The 21,563-nt window shown below is 36.5% G+C and overlaps 2 protein-coding genes across 6 annotated transcripts; one reads left to right on the top strand and one right to left on the bottom strand.

Moving 5' to 3' along the window:
• Positions 1-4,403: 4,403 nt before the first annotated feature.
• Positions 4,404-10,373, top strand: LOC104908730 (ruBisCO large subunit-binding protein subunit beta, chloroplastic). Of its 5 annotated transcripts, none has more exons than XM_048648372.2 (14): positions 4,405-4,755; positions 4,839-4,964; positions 5,711-5,848; positions 6,250-6,345; positions 6,470-6,712; positions 6,795-7,029; positions 7,089-7,276; positions 7,866-7,943; positions 8,019-8,090; positions 8,399-8,503; positions 8,858-8,950; positions 9,052-9,144; positions 9,691-9,817; positions 9,929-10,373. In XM_048648372.2, the coding sequence occupies exons 1-14, from the start codon at positions 4,600-4,602 to the stop codon at positions 9,949-9,951; spliced, it is 1,773 nt and encodes a 590-aa protein (XP_048504329.1). In that variant the 5' UTR covers positions 4,405-4,599; the 3' UTR covers positions 9,952-10,373. The 5 variants fall into 5 exon arrangements, with proteins under 5 accessions (XP_048504330.1, XP_048504332.1, XP_048504329.1 ...); XM_010697881.4 differs by having other exon boundaries at positions 4,407-4,755; positions 7,107-7,276; XM_048648373.2 differs by lacking the exons at positions 9,691-9,817; positions 9,929-10,373 and adding an exon at positions 9,361-9,684 and having other exon boundaries at positions 4,404-4,755.
• Positions 10,374-13,274: 2,901 nt separating this feature from the next.
• LOC104908731 (26S proteasome non-ATPase regulatory subunit 6 homolog) lies at positions 13,275-17,533 on the bottom strand. Its single transcript, XM_010697882.4, has 8 exons — positions 17,284-17,533; positions 17,072-17,186; positions 15,626-15,716; positions 15,371-15,516; positions 15,044-15,263; positions 14,828-14,936; positions 14,355-14,523; positions 13,275-13,785 (listed from the first exon to the last, which is right to left on the bottom strand). The coding sequence occupies exons 1-8, from the start codon at positions 17,417-17,419 to the stop codon at positions 13,611-13,613; spliced, it is 1,161 nt and encodes a 386-aa protein (XP_010696184.2). The 5' UTR covers positions 17,420-17,533; the 3' UTR covers positions 13,275-13,610.
• Between the last annotated feature and the right edge of the window lie 4,030 nt (positions 17,534-21,563).

The following is a 21,563-nucleotide window of genomic DNA, read 5'->3' as shown; positions in this document are numbered from 1 at the left end:
AGGAAGCAGAGAGACTGAGAATTAATCTGAGGGAGAAACAGAGAATGCGAGAGTCGAGACAGCAAGGTAGAAAGAAAATGAAGAGTAAGAGGAAGTGAGTAGTAAGGACTGAGGAGTGAAGTGAGATAGAATTAGTCAGCTACTAGCCTACTACTATAGTACTGCTAGTATAATTTAGTTATTTAACAAATGGAGCTAAGTGCAATAGTCCGGCGTTAAGTAAAATTGGATGGCGCCAGTTGAAATATTTAGAGAGTGAAGGCTGAAAACTCCAAAATTTTTAAAATAGTATCAATTTTTTTTAATATATACATTATATATGTATTAAATATATATTATATATAAAAATATTTTTGGACTGGACTGGACTTATTGAGCTCCAAAAGGATGAGTCCAAATCCAGTCCAAAAATATTTGGACTCGAAAATTTGAATCCAAGTCCAGTCCGAAAATTTTTTAATCCAGTCCAGTCCGACAAGTTTGGACTAGACTGGATTGGACTCTAGACTTTTCGTAGTCCGCTTACACCCCTATCAATCAGGTCGTATCCACGCAACCAAACACATAAATATAGATCAAACCGAATCACTAACTAATCTGAGTGTCAAGTGTAGTGTAGCGTATACAGGAGGAAAGAAAACTGAAATGGTCAATGGTCGTATACAACTATACATACTACAGTCTTTGTTAATTATTTACTTGGGCCAAGCCAGCTGTAATTTTGTCTTTTTATTAGATGGACTAATGGACTCATAAGTTATAACATTAACATATTACATAATACATACTATCATTCTATCAATTACCAACTGAGGACCCATTATTCGAAGGCATTAATAGCCAATTGGTGGTAGAAATCTACAGCTAGCTGCTAATGTATTGCCATGTACTTACTTGGATTTTTTTTTACATCGATAAAATTTGTATTAATTAAAAATAAGGGTACAGCCTAATGTTAATACAACTAAATAAAAACAAACTAAAACGAACATGAACTTCATTTGCGTGTACATACTTTATGAAGAAAAAACTAACTATTACATGTCCAGTACAAATAAAGCTTGTCTTGAGTGATAGCGAGAAGGGTTGGATTATATGTTGAGTTCGTATTGTGTCGGACTCGTCCGACACAATCAGCCCGTCGGACCACTTTACTTGAGTTTCAGGTAGTCTTCATTTTTTTTCAGGTAGTCTTCATTTTTTTTTTAGGTAGTCTTCATTTTTTTTCAGGTAGTCCATTATTTCTTTCAGTTGGCCTATTATTTCTTTCAGTTGGCCTATTATTTCTTTCAGTTGGTCCATTTTTTGTTTCAGTTGGTCCATTATATGTTTCAATTGGTATACATATTACGAAACAAAGTCCAACTGAAACAAAACAAAGTCCAAATGAAACAAAACAAGGTCCAACTGAAACAAAACAAAGTCCAACTGAAACAAAACAAAGTCCAACTGAAACAAAAGAAAGTCCAACTGAAACAAAACAAAGTCCAACTGAAAATGGAAAATAGTCCAACTGAAAATGGAAAATATTCCAACTGAAAATGGAAAATACCAACTGAAAGAATAAATGGGAAGAAGATGCGAAAAAAGATTTGATTTTCTGGCGTGGCTCTAGTCTTCTTTTCTCTTCTTTGATGTACTCGAAAATACATAAAACACGAAATCAAACTACCTCTGAATGGAATTTAACTTAGAAAAGTTCAAGATTTCTCCAGAACCAGAATCAATTAAAGCAGGTTTTTCTGGGTAAGAAGAAATATCTCTGAAAAGAAATGATGACACCATATTAAGATTTGGATTTGTGGGTGTAATTAAACTTGGGCTAAGTGATCTGTAAATGCCATCTCTGCCATACCCAGAAAGCTCCATTGTTGCAAAGATTTGAGGAGGAAGGAGAGAGAAAATTTAAGGATGTGTTTGGTTGATTCTTTATTTCTTTTTATGAGGATTGAAATTTGAAAGAGATGTTTCTATGAAGAGTTTATAGGAAAACGACAATGGCGTATGAATTGCAATATTACAAAGCCAGCCCACGTGCGGAAGAAAATTAGTGGGCCCAGCCTGTCCGACCAAAGCTATTGGGTCAGACGGTCTGACCCAATAGTTTCACTTATATGTTTTGATGAAAAAGACCTAATATGAGAGGGAACATGTTGAGATAACCCTGACGATCTTCGGAGAGAGATTGTTGCATGCCATCTAGTAAACTCCAATGTCCACTAGACGTTAAATCCCAAAGTTCTTGAAGAAAAAAAATACTCCTGGGATTCTACAGATTCAACTAATAATGAAGTCACATCCTTTAGTGACTTCTAACCCTGCTCTGAGGGTACCCAGAGTTTAGTCCCACTATATTAAAACTCGAAATGCATGGAGGTCAAAACTTGCCCGGGTCCAAATCAAAATAGAGGGCTCTCACAAGATGTATTTTTAAAATATGATGACCCCTGAAGCCATCACAAGAACTTGGTGCGAATTAGATTGATTGAACTCGCCCAACTTATGGATCCGAAGATCCAACCTCGCAATCTCGAAACTAGAAGAACGACGCACAACAGATCAATATTCTTAATAAATCTTTGATAAAGTGCTCAATTGTAGGAGCATGTTCGTAAAGATTTACCTATATAAGCTAGAGGTTTGGCCGCTTCACCAAGTCTAAGGCTTGACTTGGAACGCTTATGAATGGATATGGACACCAAGGCTTCATAGGTGTCGGAGGTTAAAGAACCTAGTTATGTTTAGGAGGTTAAAGAACCTAGTTATGTTTATGTGTATTAGTATCTTCAATAATTTGTAGTGGTTATATGATTCAAAGCTTTGTCTATCATTATGATCGAAATTATTGTAAAGTTACTTTTACTAAATGGAAATTCAATCGTAAGATATTTCCATGATGCATGAACATGGTTGTTTGTGATTTATAGCAAGTTGAAAACTTTTCAACATTACCCTATAAATGGGAGGAGAATTGTTGGAATATTTATAGGGTAATGGGTTTTATGCTCATATGTTCATATACTAGAAGAGGAAGAGGTCTAGTATGCAAAAGATTAGAGTACACAAAATTGCAAAGGCACGTTGAAAACCAAGGTAAACAGACGACTGAACGCAGGTCGCAACGACACCCGTCGCGGGTCGCGACTTGGGGGCCGTCGCGACTCGCGAGCTGTTTCGCGAGTCGCGACGTGTCTTCTGTCTTGGAACGTGAAAAGATGCTTTGACGGTTTTCAACGGTTGTGATGTGTACGTTATCCGTTTAATGACTATTAGGATCCTTAAATCAGTGGATTAAAGGTCATTGATCAGTGATTAAAGGGGGGTTTATGAAAGTAACAACTCTAATCTATGAAGGATGTATTTCTATATAACCTTTGTGATTCTTATGAGGTTGGGTTAGAGGAAAAATCAGATTTTCAACACTCTAAACTTCTTGCTTTGCTTGAGAGAAACTTTGCTAATTTATCTTGAGTGTTATTCACAAACTCTAAACACAAGTTCTTGTTGATTTACTTAGAAGATCATCTAAGTGAATTGTTCTCCCCGTTGTATCTCATTAGTTATTTCGTGGTAACCCGGTGATCCTAAAGGGGCGAAATTAAACTAATAGGAAAGCGTAGTTTTCGTGCCTTGGAGTGGTATATCCGGTTCTCTCGCTGATCACACCTAACAGATTTAACTTTTTATTGTGGCCCACTTTCCAAAACCCATGGTAAGAAAATTTCCAAATATCTAATTCTTCTCAGTTTTTACTAACATGAATCTAAACATAATCATAGTTAACGAAGATTTAGACCCTGTTTGGTAAATAGAGGTTTAGGGTATAATTAGAGGTTTGAGGCAATATTAGAGGATTTGACAAGTCAATCTTTTATTTTGGTGTTTGCTAAAGAGAGGTTTGAAATAGCTTTTCGTGATCAAAAAACTCTTTTTGAAGAAGGGGGGGTTTTTGATATTAGAGTTTGAGAATGAAAGAGAAAATTACATTTATGTCCTAAAATTCTCTAAAATTACTACCTTTAACTAGGTATCCCTAAACCTAACAATTTAGGTCAATGTTCTTTATTGGTTATTTTACACAATTAATTAACAATACAACTATCTATCAAACACATCTATACAAACAGCTAATACAATCAATTAGTCAAATCAACTTAATATAATCAACTAGTCAAATCAACTTAATACAATCAGCTATCAATACAACCAGCTAACAGTTAACAGCTATCCACTAATTATGAAATAGGGTCTTATTCTTTTAGTCTGACTTGATTTTAACAAAACTAAGCCTTATTCTTTTAGTTTGATTTTAACAAAATAAGAAATATATTTAATGCTTATATGCAACCCTAAAGGTTATATATAGCATTACCCAAAGATAAACCCAAGATCCTGTCAAAAAAAAATAAAAAAATAAACCCAAGATACTTCGACCGTTGGGTTCCGCCACTCCAGCTCTGTTCATTATCTTCTTCTATCCCCAGACCCCAAATATCGAAATAAAAACTATCAGCCAAAAACAACTCAAGAAGCAGAACAATCAAAGAAACCAACAATCAAATCATACAAAATTCCCTTTATAAATAAAACTTCAATTCAATGGCTTGCTTACCAAACCCTGTTTCTCTAATTTCTCAAACAACATTACACAGAACTTCTACTACTATTAGACATTCTTCAATGAGCACCACCATTAAATCCATGGCCAAAGAACTTTATTTTAATCATGATGGCTCTGTCACAAAAAAACTTCAGGTTAAATTTTTCTTTTTACCTTGTATTTCTACTTTTAGAAGAACAATTAACAATTTTTTTATTTTTTTTTGTGGGTTTTATAGGCAGGGGTTGATTTGGTGGGAGATTTGTTAGGGGTAACATTGGGTCCAAAAGGAAGAAATGTGGTTTTGCCAAATAAATATGGACCTCCCAAGATTGTCAATGATGGTGAGACTGTTCTTAAACAGGTTATTTGCTTCCTATTTCTTACCTTTTGTTAATATATACTCCCTTTCTTTGGAACTAATAGTCATCATCTTATGATTTGGAATTTTAGATGTTTGTAAAAAAAATTCACCTTTCTTAGCATATTACTTGATTATGATTAGATTTTCTAAAATGCCAATCTTTATATAAATATATTAAATAATGGGAAGAAACAAAGAGTATAGAAATGACCCTAACTAGCATACTTCCTCCGTTCCGTTTTAAATGCAATAAAGGAACATTTTATATCTCATAAAAAATACCCCTTTGTTGCATTTAAAACGAAACAGAGGAAGTAATAGGTTTTTTTTTTTGGGTATGATCATTGCATATCCTTTATCACGAGGGGTTGGGGTGGCGTGACAATCAATTTTGGGCGTAAGGAGTACATTTGATGCTTAGCATACTACAATATGTTACTTCTACTCGGACACTTGTGCTGGATACGGAAGAGGTCCAAGTGTCCGACTTGGCGCTATTTTATATCAGTTTCCACGATTATGGTGTAAGATAAAGTGTCCAAGTGTTTATGGCCATGTTAACTAAAATGAAAAGTTTGAGTAACATAGGCTGTACTATCTTGATTCATTAGGTGGTCAGCAAACTCCAAAGATTCGTACATGCATTTTATGAATTACTAACAGACTGTTTGAGCTAGTGATAATTTGAAGGTTATTACAGAACTTCCAATGATAAGCTATTTTGCTGTTAACTTGTAATGCTTTAGATTGAGTTGGAGGATCCTCTAGAGAATATTGGAGTGAAGTTGGTAAGACAAGCCGGTGCTAAGACTAATGATCTTGCCGGTGATGGTTCAACGACATCGATAGTTCTTGCTCGCGGTCTCATTGATGAGGGTGTGAAGGTAATCATACATCTATCCAAAAGGTTCACCAGCTAAATTAAGTTTCTTTCTTTGTCACCCATTTCATGCATTAAACTTGCTCCATTGTTCTGCTCTCCTCTCCTTCTATTACCACTAAAGGCAGAAAAAAGTTCAAATTAGTTAAGTTGAGCCCTTAATAAGTTCGAACAAATTAAGTTGAGGGCCAATAAGTTCAAACAAGGTAACGTAAAGGTCAATAAAGTGCCGGGACACCCAAGTTCAGAACAGAACTACAATAAGTTCTATCAATTTTAGATGGGTTATTCACAGCCCTATAAGCTTACATAAGTGAATATCTGGTAAAGAGAATGCACCCTTAGTTAAGGAGACCATTGTTGTCTAGCTTCTTAGTTTTTTGTACTAAAGGTGAAAATCTTAAGGTCATTGCAGCAGGCAGGAATCCTATCCAAATCTCACGTGGCATCGAGAAGACAGCAAATGCCCTGGTTTCTCATCTGAAATTGATGTCTAGAGAGGTGATGAAAGTTGTTTCTTCCCTTCTTTCCTGTTTGTTCCCACATTAACCAATTGGATAATCAAAAGAAGTTGTAGGTTCTCATTTTTACCACCTACTAACACTGAATATGAAAAATATTGCAGATTGAAGATCATGAAATTGCAGATGTGGCAGCTGTTAGTGCAGGAAATGATTATGCAGTAGGCAATATGATTGCTGAAGCTCTTGAAAAAGTAGGGAGGAAAGGTGTGGTAAGAACTGAGAGAGGAACAGGCACAGAAAACACAATGCAGATTGTAGAAGGAATGCAGTTTGATAGAGGTTACTTGTCCCCTTACTTTGTCACTAATCGACGGAAGATGACAGTAGAGTACGATAATTGCAAGGTAGGGTTTGCTTTATCATTGACATATTTTTGTCATCTGTTTCCTCAGATTTAATCATATGATACTAATTTTCATCTTGCAGTTGCTATTGGTTGATAAGAAGATCAAACATCCTAAAGAGGTGTTCAAAATGTTGGAAAAAGCCGTGAAAGGAGATTTTCCTATTGTGATAGTTGCAGAGGGTATAGAGCAGGAAGCCCTAGCTCCAATAATCAGGAACAAGCTTAAGGGTTCTCTTAAGGCTGTTGCTATCAAAGCTCCTGACTTTGGAGAACGTAAAAGTCATAGCTTGGATGACATTGCTATCTTGACAAGAGGTAGTTCATCAAAATGTCATTGAAGTCACATTTGTTTTATACTAAAGCTTTCATTTAAGTTCTCATGCATTGTGCAGCAACTGTAATCAGAGATGATTTGGGTCTCGATTTAGAAAAGGTTGGAATGGATGTGTTAGGAACTGCTACGAAAGTCGTCATAACTAACAAAACTACTTTAATTGTTACTGATGGAAGTACAAGGCAAGCTGTTGAGAAGAGAGTTTCTGAAATCAAAGCATATGCTGAGGTACATCGCGAGTTCTTCACATATTTGACTGACGATTACTTGAATCATAGAACTTTTAATTTGTTGGTATTGTTGTAAGTGCATAACTGCAATGTCAATATCATTGCTGTGGAATAATGAAGAAATATGTGCACATGTATGATTTCAGAGCCGAGGAAACCCTGATCTGTTGGAACTTATATATGGGTATTATCATGTTCTATAAATTTCCAAGATTTCAGTGCATGTTTCGTATAACTCTTGGAATGGAAAGTGAATAGAATCAAATAAAGGGGAGAAAAAAGTGACATTGATTGTTACCATTTTGGTTGTTTGATTCTACTATGGAAATAGAACACTCTTTATTGTAGGATTGAGGAGGGTAAGCTAAGGTTTTACCAATTACCATAGGGTGGAAATAGTTATGATTAGGAAACGGAAACTATTACCCCGATCCTCATGCTAAACATGTAATGGAAATGGTTTCTTGTTTCCATTTCCAACATCGAAATGCTTGTAAGAAGATATGTGTAGAGGATATTCAAAGACAATTTTCTATGTAGTTCCTTGTGTGAGGTCTGGTTCTTAATTTGCTATTCTTTCTCTGCAGCATGTCCAAGAGAATTTTCAAAAGAAAATTTTACATGAAAGAATCGCAAGGTTATCTGGGGGTATTGCTATCATTGAGGTATTGCAATCACTTCATTCCAGGTAGTTTGCATATGTTGTGGACAACTTGTGAAATGGAGTAAATATTTTATAGGTGGGAGCTCATACACAGATTGAACTGAAAGATAAACAACTGAGGATTGAAGATTCTTTGAATGCAGCTAAGGTAATGTTGTTCGTCGATTCTGTTTTATATTAACTTAAGAATATCAAAACAAAATCATATGAGCCTCACTATATGTCCTTTGGCATAGCAGAAGTTATAAATTATCTAGGGAAAAGGTTACTAAAGTCTAGAAGATCAAAGGCATCCTACAGCTTGTATTATGCTAAGAAACCTTTGATCTTACCTAAGAGCAATTTGAGTGAAATATATTTGGTTTTGTAATTCTCTGCGTTCTCCATGTACTTCTCAACAACCTTTATGTTAGTGATAAATTCTTGTCTTTAAGCTCCCAAAATGACATTTTGAAGGCGGCTATTGAAGAAGGTGTTGTAGTTGGTGGTGGATGTACCCTTTTACGGCTGTCATTGAAGGTTGACGAAATCAAAGAGCAGCTAGATAATGAGGAGCAAAAGGTACATAAAGTACCATTCACCTTCATCTTTCTTTGTTCACCTGCATTAAATTGGAAAACTGCGCTGCTTAGTATTATGCATAATAAACACATGATGTCTATAGATGATGGATATGATCTGGCCTTTCTCATGTTGTCTAGATTACAATTTTTCTGTACTAGCTTTTTTTTTTGGAATGACCTATGAATTACTCCACAATGGATGGTATACAAATGTGAAATGTATCAAGTGAACTACTTGTGTTGAGATTTCCAACTTCCGTCATAACTAAAATGAAGTTCAGGGTTATATAATCTCATTTCAGGTTTCTGCGACTTTCCTTGGCATATGTGCTGAATATATGTTTTTCTACAGGTTGGAGCGGAGATCTTTAGACGGGCTTTGTCCTACCCGATAAGAAAGATAGCAGAAAATGCAGGTGTTAGTGGTAGTGTGGTTGTACAGAAGGTCTTGACTCCTGCATATTGTTCTGCTGTTTTCTGTTGTATGCAAAATTTGTTCGCACTTTGCTTAAATTAACTTTATAAAAATAAAGTGAAAATTTGCAGGTTCTTTCAAATGATGACTTAAGATATGGGTACAATGCTGCAAGTGATTGCTATCAGAATCTGATGGAAGCTGGGATCATGGATCCTACAAAGGTATAGTAGGTCTAAATGTAGTTTTTTCTGGTACTTTCCTTAGGTTGATTGTATGGCGTGTGTGAACACGAGTACATGAAACTCTGGCTCCATGTTTAATTAATATTATATATAGAGCAAGATCATAGAAAAGAAGTATGAAGTTGAAGCATTAGAGTTCTGAAGGTCGAAGAACATTAGAACCAAAGAATTCAGTTCTGCTTTGCTTGTTTGCAGAATGCTCAAAGGACAAGTCATGCTCTTTTAGCGTGAATCAGAATTTTATATAGAAACTGCTCCTTTTGTCTGAGTCGTGATATTTTCATCTCTGATATGGGCAAAAACCAGTCCTTCCGAGAATACCCTGCTCTTTAGTCAGAAAGAATTCGGAACACCCTTAAATTTGTTAGATTTATCGAAAAAAGCGACTAAGCTTGGTTTTTGGCCAAGTGAGATGGATTTATCATCCCTCCCTCTTGCCCTCCCTCCTGTACGTAAACTTCTTCATATGTGCTCTCTGGGGTAAATGACGATAAATTTTGACATCTTCTTCACAAATGAGAGCAGGTGGTCAGGTGCTGCTTGGAGCATGCAGCATCTGTTGCAAAGACATTTCTTATATCGGATGCTGTTGCCGTTGACATTGAGGAAAGACAACCATTTCCAAGGACACCTATGCCAATGCCCATGTCAGGTAAAATTTGAGTCATACAAACAAATGATCACTTTTTGTATTGCAGGCATTCGAATTAGAATTGATATTATAATACAAAGTTACAAACTCACACTGCTTCCTTCGGATTAGGTGTTGGACCTGTTGGGATGTAGTCAGTTCATATAACAAAGGATGTGTCTTGCCAAATTGAGGGTAGACTCGGTTGTTCCCCGAGTTGCAGATTATCATCAACGACGTAGAAACTCCTCTGACAATTTCACTTTAGAGAGTTATGCTGCTTTGCGTGATCTTGATGGTGAAGATAGTCTTTAGCAGTGCTTGCTGTGCTTCACATACAACTTCTTTGAAGGAATTGAGATTAAGGGTGGTAACCATCATATAGTTCATTCCATAAATCAGGCTCTTCTAAGATTGTGTGCAAAGTGACCTAGAGCACATGCCTCTCATCTTTGAGGGCCCAAATTGTAGTTCATTGTTTGTAAAAAGTATCCTAATTCTCACGCTTCATCTGCTATTTTTGTAAAAATAATCTTGATATGATTATATCATTAGATGTGCTTTCATATTTTCAAAATTTATGCACAACGGAATTAATTTTATAGGATTCAGTCTCTAGTGTTCAGTATCTGAACTTCTATACGTCGCCCATTATTTACTAAAATCGCCCAAATTTACACACAAATAGACTATATTACCCTTATTTATTTTTCTGATTTTTTTACCCTCTCCCTCTCACTTATCTACTTTTTCATCTTCTTCCTTCACTTTTTCATCTTCTTCCTTCACGCTTCATTCTTCTTCTTCTTCCTTCACTCTTCCACCATTTACTCAGCTTGTATAAAAATGTCTGAGGAAAATCCAAACAAGAAGAAAAAAATTATCCTTCGTCCTGCAACAGAAATTGCACTTGCAAGAGCGGCAGAAGCAAGACGACACCGAGAGGAGGCAGAAGCGGCGGCTTTGGCGGCGGAGCTTGCGGCAGCAGAGGAAATGAGCCGAGGAACCGGCAGCGTCATCTCAGGTAATTTTTTTTTATACAAATTTCAAGCCAACGTTTGCCCAGGACGATTTCCCATGGAAGGATCGTCTGTCCAGGACGATCCTTCCATGGGGCGATCGTTTGCCCAGGACGATCCTCCCATGGAAGTATCATCCTGGACAGACGATCCTTCCATGGGAGGATCGTCCTCGGCAAACGATCGCCCCATGGAAGGATCGTCCTGGACAGGACGTTATGTCCATGGGTCGAACGTTTGGCCTAAACGTTCGCCCTATGGATCTAACGTCCTGGCCAGACGTTTGATCCATAGGGCGATCGTTCTGGCTACACGTTCGTTGTTTTCGAAGCGAAAAAAAAAAATTACCTGAGCCGGAGACGACATAATTTCTATATTAATTAATGGTGTTCGCTTAGTGGGAGATCGTTAATTTCAATGACTGCCGGTGAGTGCCGCAAATGTTAGAGTTAATTTCAATGAATGTTGGTGACTGTCGCCGGTTATTTTAGAGTTTGGAGAGAAATGAAAGTTAAATTTTGCATTACAGTAAAAATTTGGAAGATATAGTAAAAAATAATATTGGTTAAAACACAAGGATATAATCGTCCATTTATATATAAATTTGGGCGATTTTAAGGAAATAATGGGCGATGTTTAACAAACCCCTTTAGTACACAGGAAGATCCCCAGATGTGTAAAAAGGCAGCGCTATCCAAAATCCGTATATATTGATTTTTATACATATCTGATTTATATAGCACTCTAGTCTACAAAGCTTAATAGCTAACGTGATTGGTAAAATACATATATCAATGGACTTGTGGTAAAGTTGGGGAAGTTTTTATATTTTGTATTAGTGATTTTCATCAAAGTACATAACAGTAACAAACATACATCCGCCATCCATATGAAAATCTAAGAGCTTGTTTGATTAACCTTCAAATACATGAGAAATTAGAATTCCTAGGACGTAGGTATATGTATTGTTGTTTGGTTGGCAAAAACATGGGAAGTAGAACTTCCTACAAAGTTCTTCTTGAAACCCATTAAATGTCCACTTGTGAGTCTCCCACATTGGAGAAGAGGAGAGAATAAACCACTTTATAAGATTAAGAGTTACTCCTATCACCGATTGGTTTTAAGATGGAACATCCTAACTTGTAAGTACTGATGGCCACTGGTGCGGGCTGGGCGGGCCGGACCGTGGGCCGGAGCGGGCTGGGCTGAGATTTCACGGCCCAGGACCGGACCGTGAAATTCATGGGTTGGGTGGGCTGGTCCACGGGCTGAAAAGTCTTGGCCCACACCGGTCCGTTACCGGTTTTCACGCTTCGAGAAGCGGTTCGTGGGTCTAGTGGGCTGGACCAGGCTGGCGGGACGACATGAGATATTTTTTTTCCAAAATAATTTAATCATTGAAATTATTCATTATTGTTATATTAAATCTTTAAAATGAATAAAAATATCTACAATTATTAAAATTAATGAATAATTTCATTATTTTAAAATTTGACTGAATTATAATATATGTAATTTGATTAAAATATATACAATTTGATTAAAATATACACAATTTGGTTCAATAATAACTTGGACTGGGCTGGTCTGGTTCATGGGTTGGGCTGGACCGGTTTCGTGGTCCGGGCTGGGCGGTTTTAATAGCGGGCTTTAGTGGGCCGGGCTCAAGAAATCTGGCCCACGGCCCACCCACCAATTTCACGGTTTGAGCTGGGCTGGACTGGGCTTCTTGCGAGCCCGGCCCACACGACCCACGAGGTGGGCTAGGTTGGATGGGCTGGATTGGCCCGCACTGTTGGCCATCTCTACTTGTAAGTGAGCTAAGCTCTCCTCATGCTCGAGTTGTAAATAAACCACTTTTTAAGATTAAGAGTTACTCCCCCTATCACCAATTGGTTTTAAGATGGAACAATACATAAAATATGGCACATTAAAAGTGGTACCGGTACAGTACGTAATGTGAAATGTTTCTAATGACAAAGCATATGATGCATATCGATGGAAATTCTAGTGGGCAACGGTAAAGGGGAGCCTTTTTGGTGAGGGGTCAGAAGTGCCAAATGACTAGGATTTTATTAATATTTAAGACTGAATTAACAAGTAAATTCGCACTAATTTCTAAATCTTTATACCAGTTTCTAGTTACCAAATTTCCATTCCCACATACCAAAAGCCTCGTAGAGGTACATAAACAGCCAACTCTTCCACATGGATTGTACCCACCGGTAAAGTACATACAAGATTGGTTGATGGAAGGTATAGAGCTCGGCTTACAATTTGAAAATTTTTATTTATACATGCCTCTGTTCCAACCAGCACATCCTAGAGCTCATATAAGCATCTTGGACCCAAAAAGAAGAGAAATATTATCGCTTAAAAGAACTCATAGCCATAGGGTCATAATTTGCTATAAATTAACATGAGCATTGAATTGAAATGAAAAAAAAAAGCCATGGCAATTTAATCTAAAAATACAGAAACATTCAATTGAACACCCAACATACAATTTAATGGGAAAAAGGAACTCCTATGGCTGATAGAATTCCTGATAAGCCTCTTATCATCATCACCTTGACAGGAATTCATAGCAAAATGATCAGATTGTTACAATGATAGGCAAATAATCATCTGCTTGAGCACTGAGCAGGTTAGTACAGCAAGGTTGACAACATTTTTAACTGATAATTTTTCTTTCAGGTGTACTAGCCAACCCAACTCAAATTCACATCAGCCCTCACCTCTTCGTATCTTGTCTTTGCGTAATAGTCTGCAAGATTCATAATTATCTACTAACTTCACAGATCAATCACACGAGACAGCTTCTGGATTCTATTGAGTAAGAAGTCTCCTTGCTTGATAGTTGCTTGGTAGAGGGCATTCTTAGCATCAGGACGATTGGTCTCGAGAACACCAGCAACTTTGTCAATTTTGCAGTGCAGCTTCCCAGCAGCAATAAAGCGAGATAACTCCCTGGCAGAAAAAAAGATAATTAATTGCAATTTGTAAGGTATGTTTCACTCATTGATCAGGATAAGAAAAAAAAAAAAAACAATACTCCTCCAGAAATTCATAATCAAATATGGGTGGCTGGAAGAAATTGTAACCAGTAACATTGAAATAGACCATGGTTGGATTACACACGTACCCCCAACTTAAGTAGTGTAGGAGAGAGATGCGAGGAAGGCGAATATTCTAAAGGGCATTCTAGTGAATCATGAGGAATTGAGACAGCGTGACAATTCAGACAAAGAGAGTACGTTTCATCTAATTAAAAGGGGACCTGAAAATTACCCAATTAAACAGATTTAAAGGAGTAATTCAAAGGGGGCCTTCATTCAGCATAGTGAAAAGGGTTCTTCTGACTTCGTTTTTTATGATAAAAAACTTATTCAATAAGACCTCTAAAAACTTCCTAAAACATCCAAACAATAAAACTTGGAACATACTTACGCACTTGTGTAGAGTTCTATAATCCCACAAAAGACATACAATTTATCAGGAAGCAGCTTCATGATTGACATGATTAAAAAAATACTCACAGATCAATGAACTCGACTGTAACACCAAAAGCCTTCGCCATTGCCTCAATGGTAACACTCTTGTAAGATTCCAGAAATTGAGAGTAAACAACAGTCCTGACCTCCCTCATGTAATAACGGAAGTGTCTATGTAAATAGCGGTCAAACTTTATCTGTTCCGTCAGGCCAGCTGCATATTATAAATAATGTCTTCAATTAATTTGCAACGATAACTAAAATAAAGAGGGGGAAACAGAGGGAAGATTCAACCACAAATAATTTTTTGTACGGGAAGACATGCCAAGGGTACAGATATAGTAAGCACAAAAAAAGGAATACAAACCATGGCAGAGTCAAAACAGGTGAGTTAATGGTAAAGCAAGATGGACAACACGGACTATCTCAGTATCTCACCAAGATAATGATGATAAGCAGAATACAAAAGGACAAATGCAATGGACGAGAAAATTAAAGCGATAACAACTCTTACTCACCAAATGCGGAGAAAAATGACTTGTATTGACAGTCATAGAGAGAATTCAGGAACTCAGATAAATGAGGAATCTTTCCAATAACAGTCAATATCTCAGGAGCATCCACTACCTGCAAAATTGTCCATGAACATTTTAGACATAACTGGATCGATACAATGATAAGTTAAGACGTTAGAGACTCTTTCTAGAGATAGATAGAAAATACAGCTGAAATACCTTTTGTTTCAAAGAAACTCTATCAAGGGATATTATACTGGTAAGGACTGTGTAGAATATAAATGTGTCATAAGGAAACAACTCATAGGTTGTAAAAGTTGAAATGGAGTCCAAAAATAAGCTTGTTGCTTTCTTGAAATTCCGTGTAGCCATGCAATACAACCCCTCATAAACCTTCAAACGATTCTTTCTTTCCCAATCACCTCCCTCCTCAAACAAGCTGGAATAATGCATGGAAAGCATGATATGAGGACTAGATAACTACTGATCAAGCATCAAAACAACACTAAACTATCGAAAGAAATTTAATTCCTTGCAATAACTTACTTTTTGGCTTTATCTATGCTTTTGGAAATCAGATCGAAGTCCATGTCAAACAATCCAATTAAAAGAGTATAGAACACCAGATCCATCTTCTGCCCCACTGCAACAGTTTTAGTCTCTGTTAGCTTGAGCTGTTCCAGTGCTTTGTCCTAGATTTTAAAAAGAAAATTAATCAAAAAAACAAAATGTTAAGATATTAGATTAAAAAGTCCTGTCAAAATCACTAGAAATGATCTGTTGAATTTAAGAGGTCCTCACTTTATCACCAATTCGTATATAAAATAAAGATTTTGCCAAATGAGCTTCCCGAACTTCACTTTCACCTAAGTTTTCTTCAGCATCAGCAATCCTACACGCACAATAGAACGGTCATATAATAGCTAAACTACTACATCATTGTACATTATAGCAGATTATTCATGAAGCATAATAGTGCAACAGGGAAAAAGATTTAACATACTTATAAACCACTCCCACAGATATAACAAAAAAGAGTTCCCAACTCAATCTTTCCCCTCCCAACAAAAAGAAACAGTAGATCAACCATCAACCATCAACCAATCTATCACACATTGTGAATATAATGATACATGGCCAGTGTCAATATCAGAAAGACATAGTAGTAGATTTAGTCAAATCGCCATTTTTTCATTAAATTCATCAACTCTGTTACAAGAGATAAAACCACATTGATAAGAAACTGAGAAGTCAGACATCCTGCCACTACAATACAGGTCTGTATGAACATTAACTTCAGGTCACATGACATAACCAAAGGTGAATTTAAGAGAATCTTTTCGTAGTATTTATATCCCCTGCTTATACAGAAAATTACATAACAGTTCTCGACATGGATAGGTGGCAATTAGGCAAAACTCATATTTTTGGCACTTATCCCTTTCAACTTTACAGAGAAAGGATGTTATTAGGAAGGAATCAAGGATAAGCTGTCATTACAAAAAAAAAATCAACTCTTTCATGAATAAAACACAAAATCATGCTAGATTAGACAAGGATGCTTCCAGTCCTTCACCAAAATCAGCTTTGCAAGTAAACGAAGAGAAAATAAACTGGCACATCGATGTAACCGCTAATTATTTTATTCGAAGGACATATAGGAAGCTGCTTTCAGTACAAGTTGTTAAAAAAAATTCATAACTAAGAAAAAGAAAGAAGACAGAGATCCTCAGATGTCTCTTCATTTCCTCCTCTAGAGCTTTACCAAATATGATAAAGCCCAATTTTCAGGAATTGGAACGATAACAAAAGCATCATACATCACTGGATCATTACTCTTCATCCAAAACACTTGTACATTTCCATCTTTGAAAATAATTTCCAGAAAAAAATAAAAGAACACAAAATTGGGGGAACGAAAGAAGGTAAGATTGACACAATTCATCACGAAATCAATGGCAATGAAACTATGGCGCTATTAACATAGTTAACACACAAACTCCCTATGCAATGATGAAAACGAGATAATTCACCAGCAGCCATTCTACAATGCAGGAAGAATTTCAGCAGGAAAACACGATAACATTATCTTCCTTTCATCAATCACAATTCAACTCAGCAAAAAAAAAACAAAAAACCTAACATAATTGAATCAATCTAAACTTGACAATATCAACTAAAATGTCATCTAAATTTCACATTAAACCATCCATAGAAATTTAAATTTACAAGTAACGAAAATCTCACTTCTCATCGAGCTTCTTAAGCTCTTCTTCAATGCTTTTCCGCATCGAATCAAGAGCCCGCTGATCCAACTCCAAAACTCCATTCGCAGCTAGGGTTTCATAAAGCGACGCCATAACTGCAAAACAACAGCAACAAGTAAGCATAAAATTGAATACAATTTGAGTGTAGAAAAGAGTGAAGAATTAGGGTTTCAATCGATCAAAAATACTTACAGTCAGATTTGATGGAAGATAAGACCTCATCTTTCAGACGAACTTTCTCGATATCCTGAACATCGGGATGAGTGAGGAGGAAGATCTTATTGGCGAGAATTAGGTGTTCATTCTGTGAACCTTCTTGAGCTTCCATGGCTTCAACTTTTGCACTTTCACTTTCTCTCTCCTGCGTAGAAGGGGGTTTGTGTTGTTGTGTTCTTTGCTTGTGGAAGGAGAAACTGCTAATGTATACTTAATTTGTAGACTTGGGAGTGTTTTTTATGATTTGAATCATTTTATTTAGAAAATCATACAAAATTTGGGCCGAACGACATTGTATATTAGAATGGGCTCATGCGAATATGCGATGCAGGTTTGGGGAGGGAAAATACCAATTGTAGTATCGGGTCTACACTCTACTTTTACTGATCTAGAGGTGTCGAACAGGTCGTTTTAATCGAGTTTACTTCAGATTTATTAAAGTCAAATCATGTTTACAGGATAACTAATTCTTGTCCCGGATGATACGTTCCGGATTATTTACCAACGTGCATTTGAAGTCTTCAAAAATAGGAATAGTATCTTCTATTTATATGATTTTTATCCCACAAGTACCAATATGAGTATTGTAGTATAATGGTTAGTGCATTAGCTTATCAAATGAGAGATCATGGGTTCAAATCTTGAAATACACATTTTTATTGTTTCATTTTCTTGGCTTATTCGAAACACTTTCAATTAGAAAAACCTTATCATATACATAATACCAAGCGTTTAAAGTTTGTTTACTATTTGATTTGGATTTAGATTGAAACTTGGGATGGACAAATGTGTAAGCAAAAATTTTTTTTTGTTGGCATAAGGAAATAATTGGAGTGGTGAATATAGCTATGTTTTTGTGAGTAACATGATGAAAACTATAATTAAGATCACTTATCCACTTGGGGCCCATAAAATATCAGGTTAAAAATGTAGATGTGTGGCTACTAGGGATGTATGATTATATGATCATTGATAAGTATTAGTCGGGTAACATTACTTCTATCGGGAAGTTTTAGCTAGATTATGGCCCTGTTTGGTGATTAGAGTTTAAAGTTTAGAGGTTCGAGTTTGTGGTTAGATGATTACTTTTTTGTTCAGAGGATTTGACTGCTGATTTAAATAATTGTTGTGTAAAGGTGTTTGGTAACACTTAGAGCATGTAAAATGACATTTATGGACATATGTTTTTTCAAAACAAATTTTGGTATTAATTATGTGGACAAAATAGTTTTTTGTTTTTTCTCTCTCCAAAACTCTCACGAAAAAGCTCCTCTACCCAGCTTTTTCAAAATAGAGTTTTGATCAGAGTTTTCGGTACAAAACTCTCTTTAATCCTCTCTCTCACCAAACACCCAAGTTAGAGTTTTTACTGGTCAAAACTCTAAACTCTCTCCAAACCTCTAAACTCTCTCTAAAACTCTCTCTCCCAAACACCCCTATACTAAAAACTCTAACTTGGGTGTTTGGGAGAGAGAGTTTTAGAGAGAGTTTAGAGGTTTGGAGAGAGTTTAGAGTTTTGAAAAGTAAAAACTCTAACTTGGGTGTTTGGTGAGAGAGAGGATTAAAGAGAGTTTTGTACCGAAAACTCTGATCAAAACTCTATTTTGAAAAAGCTGGGTAGAGGAGCTTTTTCGTGAGAGTTTTGGAGAGAGAAAAAACAAATGACTATTTTGTCCACATAATTAATACTAAAATTTGTTTTAAAAAAAAACATATGTCCATAAATGTGATTTTACATGCTCTAAAAAGTACAAAACTCTAAACAATCAGCTAAGTGTTACCAAACACCTTTACACAACAATTATTTAAATCAGCAGTCAAATCCTCTGAACAAAAAAGAAATTATCTAAGCACAAACTCTAAACTCTAACCTCTAAACTCTAAACTCTAATCACCAAATAGGGCCATAAGTTTTTTGATAAAGTCTTAGTGCATCAATAGGATTAGCAGTAAACACACCAGAAGCTAATGAGTGGTGACTTGCTCGTAACTCTTTCAAGCTCACTCGAACAATCATGAGCCATGAATAGTTGCGCTTGATTTAAGAAAAAGACGAAGAAGCTCAAAATGTTTCCAAGTATTTTGTTTATATGTAAAAAGATATAACTTGAAATTAATACTTCCTCCGTATCATAATATTTGCAACACTTTCCATTTAAAGATGTTTCAAAATAAATGCCACATTTTTTTTACCTTATTTAGTAAGTTTTGGGGGTGAAAATACTTAAATACTCTTACTTTATGAAATTAGTATTGATTATCTACTCTAATCTAAAATAATTAAACTGCTTAATCTTTCCCCTAAATCTTTCAATCACAACCTTCCTCTCTTTTTTCCACAACCACTCTTTCGCCCCACCACCCCACCCCTGCCCCCACCACAAAAACCCAACCCATTCCCCATTAAAGCCACTCTCCCTCACACCACTCTCTCTCCTCCCTCACGCTGCAAAGTCCACCGCTGAGAACAAAGTCGACCACCGCTGCGAACAAAGTCGACCACCGCCATCACTTCAACGAACATTGTCGACAATGCTGTGAACGAACTGACGAAGACAAATTCGAACGATGTTCGACCACCGTTGCAAACGAACAAAGTCGACCACTGGACAAAAAAGACGAACGAATTGACGAACGCGACCCTTGTCCTCTTTTCTCCTTTGTTCTCCTTCTTTCTCTCTCCTTCGATCTCCTTTTTCTTCCTTCGTCTTTGATCTGTTTTTTGTTAGATCTGTAATTTGGTTAGATCTTTCTATAATTTAGTTAGATTAGATCTGTTTTTTTTTTATTTGCTCATATAGAAGATAAAGATCTTGGTAAATTTTCGTGAAAGAAAATATGGTGGTGGCGGGGTGGTTGTGGTGGTTCTGATGGTGGTGGTGGTGTTAGCGGGGTGGTTGTGGCGGTGGTGTGGGCGAGGTGTTTCTGGTGGTGGTGGTAGTGTTGGCAGGGTGGTTCTAGTGGTGGTGTTGGCATGGTAGTTCTGGTGGTGTTGGCGGCTGGCGGTGGTTGGATAGTGATGGTGGATCTTAGTGTTGATACAATGTATTTAAAATATTATTAGTTAGTCTAATTACAGACCTATTTCCATCTAATTATATACTATGAAAAATTGCCTCGAGGTCCGCAATAGAAAAAGTGTTGCAAATATTGTGATAGAAAGAAGTAGTTAAGTTTGCACAATAGTAGAAATTAATAGTTAAGTTTGCGCAATAGTAGTGACTAGTGAGTAATTCAATGAAATAACAAAACCAGTTCTTCTCTTTATGAGGGTTTTTGTAGCTGTTCCCCCCCCCCCTTTTACTTTCATGATCTCAACTATTACGTACATAAGATGCAGCTATGTGTAGTTAATGATCCTTGCATCATAGCAATTGTATGCATCAACAACACTCTCAATTAATTTGTCAAAATATTGATGTTGTATGGACTGAATTGCTTTAAAAAATCCCAAATTAAGGCAATTTAGATCTAGGGATTGGGAAGGTTGACATATTAGATGCATATCAAATCCATCTTGCTTTGCAGCTTCCAAAATTGCATGTCATCTGGTCTAATGTGGGGGTCTGGCATTATTATCTTGTTGGATTCATATTGTTTTGCACCCAAAATCAGGCCATTTTACCCTTATTGCTGATAAAAGAACACTGATTATCATTTTCCTGATGGTTTCCTTAGTTATACTCTGTTTTGCCTTTATTTCTATGGTGCCTGCTGGTCTATTTGAGCTGTTTTTTTTTTTTTTGCTGGAACATAATCTACAAATGGAAAAATGCCTATTTTTCCATCCCAAATGACCTCTCCATTAGGCCTAATTATCGGCCTTGCAATTGCAGCTTCAAACATCACCTTTGTGATGAAATTCTTTGACTGACAACCCTATATAGGTCCTCTTCTTCAGAGAGTAAGTAGAATCTTTGTGTAGTTGATCTACTCATAAAGAACCACTTCTCGTCTATATGCACAATATTGTATAGACAATCAAACCTTGGATTGCTTCTAACCGTGTGTGGTATGATGTGTGACGAAATGAACTTTAGTCTATCAGTTTTGTGCTTTGGTCTCAATTTTGGTTTGATGGAATTTGTGTGACTCCTAAGTATTCCTCTCTTGAGAAGCCAATAAATGGTTGAAGGGATAACCTCTAAAGCGGTTGCAAATGACCTGATGGTAATTCTTTGCTTTAGAGGAACTGCCCTAAGAGCTTCCTCATCTGTTATCAGGGGCTTTCTCCCACTGTTGATTTTTTTGCTGGA

The sequence above is a fragment of the Beta vulgaris genome, chromosome 7, assembly GCF_026745355.1.
Source record: "Beta vulgaris subsp. vulgaris cultivar EL10 chromosome 7, EL10.2, whole genome shotgun sequence".
NCBI classification, from domain to species: Eukaryota; Viridiplantae; Streptophyta; class Magnoliopsida; order Caryophyllales; family Amaranthaceae; genus Beta; species Beta vulgaris.
The sequence above is the reverse complement of the archived record's forward strand: the minus strand, read 5'-3'. Positions and strand labels throughout refer to the sequence as shown.